The sequence below is a fragment of the Plectropomus leopardus genome, unplaced genomic scaffold, assembly GCF_008729295.1.
Source record: "Plectropomus leopardus isolate mb unplaced genomic scaffold, YSFRI_Pleo_2.0 unplaced_scaffold14030, whole genome shotgun sequence".
NCBI lineage: Eukaryota > Metazoa > Chordata > Actinopteri > Perciformes > Serranidae > Plectropomus > Plectropomus leopardus.
Window position 1 is genome coordinate 1 of NW_024614981.1, and position 4,304 is coordinate 4,304.

At 40.1% G+C, this 4,304-nt stretch overlaps 1 protein-coding gene across 1 annotated transcript; it reads left to right on the plus strand.

The window, feature by feature from the left end:
- Nucleotides 1-61: 61 nt before the first annotated feature.
- Nucleotides 62-4,251, plus strand: LOC121964103 (attractin-like protein 1; the record flags this gene model as incomplete). The annotated part of the gene is made up of 3 exons (XM_042514328.1): nt 62-156; nt 894-972; nt 4,094-4,251. Coding segments are annotated over 3 exons (332 nt in total), but the record flags the coding sequence as incomplete, so codon positions are not given.
- Nucleotides 4,252-4,304: the final 53 nt, after the last annotated feature.

A 4,304-nucleotide genomic window follows, 5' to 3' on the forward strand; every position in this document is an offset into this window, starting at 1 on the left:
CTGTGTTTCATGGTGTTTTATCAGTTGGTCTATTTTTTTCCACCTCTCTCTTTCTGCTCAGACAACCTGTTGATCGATTACCAGTTTACCTTCAGCTTGCTTCAGGAGGATGACCGCCACTACACCAGCATCAACTTCATGGCTACACCTGAGCAGGTAACACATGCACGCAAAGGCTCACAGGCTGAGGTTCATACACCGGCTTTTGCTCCTTTAGTGTGTAAACCGGCAAAATAAATGTGACCCATCTTTGTAACACTCTCTTACCATTGATGGAGAGTTTCAAGTTTTTTTTTTATTTTGTGGTTATCAGATAGACAATCTGATCACCACAAAGTTGCTTTTCAGAAAAAGTTGTAAAACATTTATTCTCTGAATGCGGGGACCTGCTGTCAACAGTGAGAAACATCTAAATTCTAGAGCGTTACCAGACCTGTTTTTCCCTCTCAGAGCCTGAAGGTGCATTCAGATACAACTCGAATATTGAGGCAGCGTTGCAGACGAAATCAATGGAACAAGACAAAAAGAGGCCAATAGATTCAAATTTGCCCCAGGTGACACAAGTTGAGGCGAAGATGGAAAGGCTCAAGTTAAAAATGTTTTAGCAAAGAATTCTCCTGTTGGACTTCATGAATGTGCACAGAAAAGTACAAAAGGTCAGCAAAACAACCGCAGAGAAGTCCAACAACTACGTGACCTGCAGAGCAGTCAATAAATAAACCAAGCAACAAGAATTTGCTTGTGTTTGAATGCATCTTTAAACTTAATTAACTCTTTTCCAGCAAAGTTCAACTTCCATCTGCTTCAGATCAAAATCAGTTTGTCCACAAGTGTTACGTCCGCCTCAGTGACCCGACTGTAACTGCGTGGGTTTCTTTTTTCTTTTCTTGCAGGCCAACAAGAACCTCGACATGTCCATCAACGCCTCGAACAACTTCAACCTCAACATCACTTGGTCTTTGAGCTCAACAGGTAGAGAACGTGTTCATGTATTTATAGTTGTCTTAAAAATCGTTTTTGGTTGATTTTATTTTAGGCATTTTGTGTTTCACCAACTATCTCAGGGAAGTAGATAAAAAAAGTAACAGGCCTTACAAAACTAACATAAACCAACGTGATTTTTACTTTTTGCTGCACAGCAAAGTTTTTCCTCAATGTTCTAATTATTATTTCGAGGAAATCCAACTTCCCATTCATAAAAATAAACCAAACTTTGCACACAGATCCAGTCCCGTGTCAGTATTCCTGAGCTGCAAATACAAGCCAGTAGTTCTCATCGTGGTGCAACAGCAACCGTCTAAATTGTCTAAAAAGTTTGACAGTTCATAACAAATCATTTGTACGTGCTACAGCTCTGAACCAAAATGTTGGCCCAATTATGAAGAAACTTTTGTACACTTCACTGTGGTACAAATTAGACTCTGTTTTTATCAAAATCTGTAAAACTAATTAAACCTATGTCCTCCCACATGATTTGCTCAGTTGACACCAAACTGGCTCCAGGGCGTCTTCAGACTACCTACACAAACAATCCTCACAGATTTTCAATTTATCAAAAACTGAGCCTACAGTGCAGAGAAATGTTACTGTAAACAGAGCTGTAAACATATACTTGCAAGTTCTTGCTAAATAAATCTTCAAGGTTCATGAAAAAAGACACAATTCTGCTGTCATGGTACATTAAGTGTGTAACCTTTCAGAATATTATCTCAAAAACTGATTTTTTGACAGCATTTTGAATTCTGACCTCGTGTAAACTGTTGCAGTCTGTGGGGATAATTTCATCTTTAAACATCAGGTTTTCTTTAACATATGAAGCTAATCAATCCTTGTAAAAAGAAATGATGAACATCTAAGTGAATTTTGAAATCTGGCTTCCATGCGCAGACAGCTGATATCATGCCCCCTGGTGGTCGGCTCAGTCATAGTGTGAAGCCATCTCTGGTTTCTCTCTGGCCGTGTAGCTCACTGGGATAGTGACTCGCCCCAAATGTCTGAGGTTGTGATACATAATTCCCCTCATTTCCAGTTTGTCTGCTGCTTTCTGCTAAAAATGCTCCGCAGCAGCTACAGTTATAATCTCTGTTTAAGAGACTTTAGGACTGCAGTGAGTGTATCATTTTCTTTTACTGATTAATTTGTACTTTTTTCTTGCTTAACAATCAGTTGATTAGCTCAAATGTCATTAAAAAGCCCACAACAGTTTTCCAGAGTCCACAGTTGCACCTTTCACTTTCTGACCAGCAGTCAAAATGTAGAGTTATTATTCATTTTTGATGCACAGATAGAGTCCTTTAACTCGTCTTTTGAACACTAATGAGGTTAACCGTTAATCTCTGAGGCTTCGAACAACAGCTTTCTCATTTAAGTGTAGAGCGTCAGATTGGATTTAGGAATACAGCCAGAGTCAGAGGAACAGATAGAGCTGCTCCACGCCGCCTCTGCTTTGCTCCATGGCTGTCGTCGTGGAGACGAGAGACAAATTTAGGGTCCAAGGAGGTGTCAATCGAAACGTGATCTGCCTCGCCAACACAGCATGGAGAAATTCTGGTTTCCTCAAAGTAAGGTTTTTTGAGCTCGGTTTTCTAACAGTTGGGTGCATTTGTTTTCACTCAGATTCTTGTAGACACTTAATGAGATGCTCAACTTTGACATATTTTGTGCATTCTTACTATTCAAAGCCACGTTTCCAGAAGCTGTAATAAAAAACAAATAACTACAAAAAACAGCTAAAAGCAATGTTTTCAAACCAAACCATTCATGATATTAATTGGACATTTCCTGATGTCTCACTGCTGTCTAATGATACTGAGAGTGAGCTGTAATATATGAAATGTAATTTGCTTTTGATACAGCCGTTGATTGTTTCCAAATCTCTGTCGTTTAGCGCTCGGCCTGCGAAGATATCCCACTGTCGGTATCTTTCTTTGGTGGCCAAGTGTCCTCAAGTAAAATGGTCAGATCCACTTCCTGCTCGCCTCCCGGGGATTCCCCCTCCTGACAAAACACATCAGAAGCTATTTTGAATTTTGGCATTAGGCTGTTTTATACATTTTCCCTCCTGATTTCAATTAAGATAAAAGCACTCTGCTTTCACCACTCGGTGTCTTGGGGCCCGGAGCCTCCTCAGTTTGGGACTGTGGGCCTTGTGTGTGCGTGCATGTGAGTGTGTGTGTGTGAGATTGTGTGCACACTATTACAGAGTGTTTAATGGCCCTGATAAAGCAGGAGGTGGAATATTTTATTCACAATGTCTGAAAAAGTCGGCCATTAACACAGAAGTGCTGATAGTGCTCTGAAGGAGACTGAAATCAGACCACTTGAGCGCTGAGAGGAATTTACAAGCTCGCAATGAATTACTGCGAGGTGTCACCAAAATAATTTGCCTGCGTGAGATAAAAGGCACACTGTGACATTTTCGAAACGCCACTGTTTTCACTCAACCTGCTCACTTACCATTTTCTGTGTAAAAATATCTTTACAAGGACGCTCAGAGTGGAAGCAGCTCGGCTGGTTTTCGCTGTGTTTGACGCTGCAGAGTTTCAAACTGCAAAGTTGTTTTCTTTCCTTCTCTGTTGTTGCCTTAACAAGCTGAGAGCAGAGTGAGATTTTCAAGAGATTTATCCTAATCCCAGTTTAAATCTTCCAAGTCCCACCTGAACTGCACCTTCTGTTGTTGTAAACCATAGATTTTTCTCTCAGTGTTCAATATAGTAACATTTCTAGAAATTTAGTTTGAATAAAAATCAATAAACAGACGGGAAGATGTGTTTTTGGCTAAACAGAATCAGACAGAGAATAACAGCCTGAAAATGGCCACAAACGTCTGATAATTACAGGGAGCATCTGACATAAGCATTCATCTCAGGCAGGGTATTAATTACTTAGATTTCATTATACATATATATATTTTAACTAAACTAAACTAAACTAAACTAAACTAAAGACTGGGTATGAGCTGTCCACACAGACGACCTTTCTGACAAGCTCAAATGGCAAAATATGTCTGTGCTTGATTATTTTATTGCATTTTAATTCATTTTTTAACTTTGTTGTGTTGTATTTTTCACAAACTGCTCCTTGTTGTTCACAGCTGGCACCATCTCGGGGGAAGAGATGCCGATCATAGCGAAGACCAACATCAAGGAGCACCGGGACAGTTTCTCCTGTGAAAAGTTCAACTTCAGACTCCACCACAACATCACCTTCTACGTCTACGTGTCCAACTTCAGCTGGCCAATCAAGATCCAGGTGAGGGGCTCGGGGAGGGAGGGATTTTTTATTTTCTTATATATAAGAAGAAT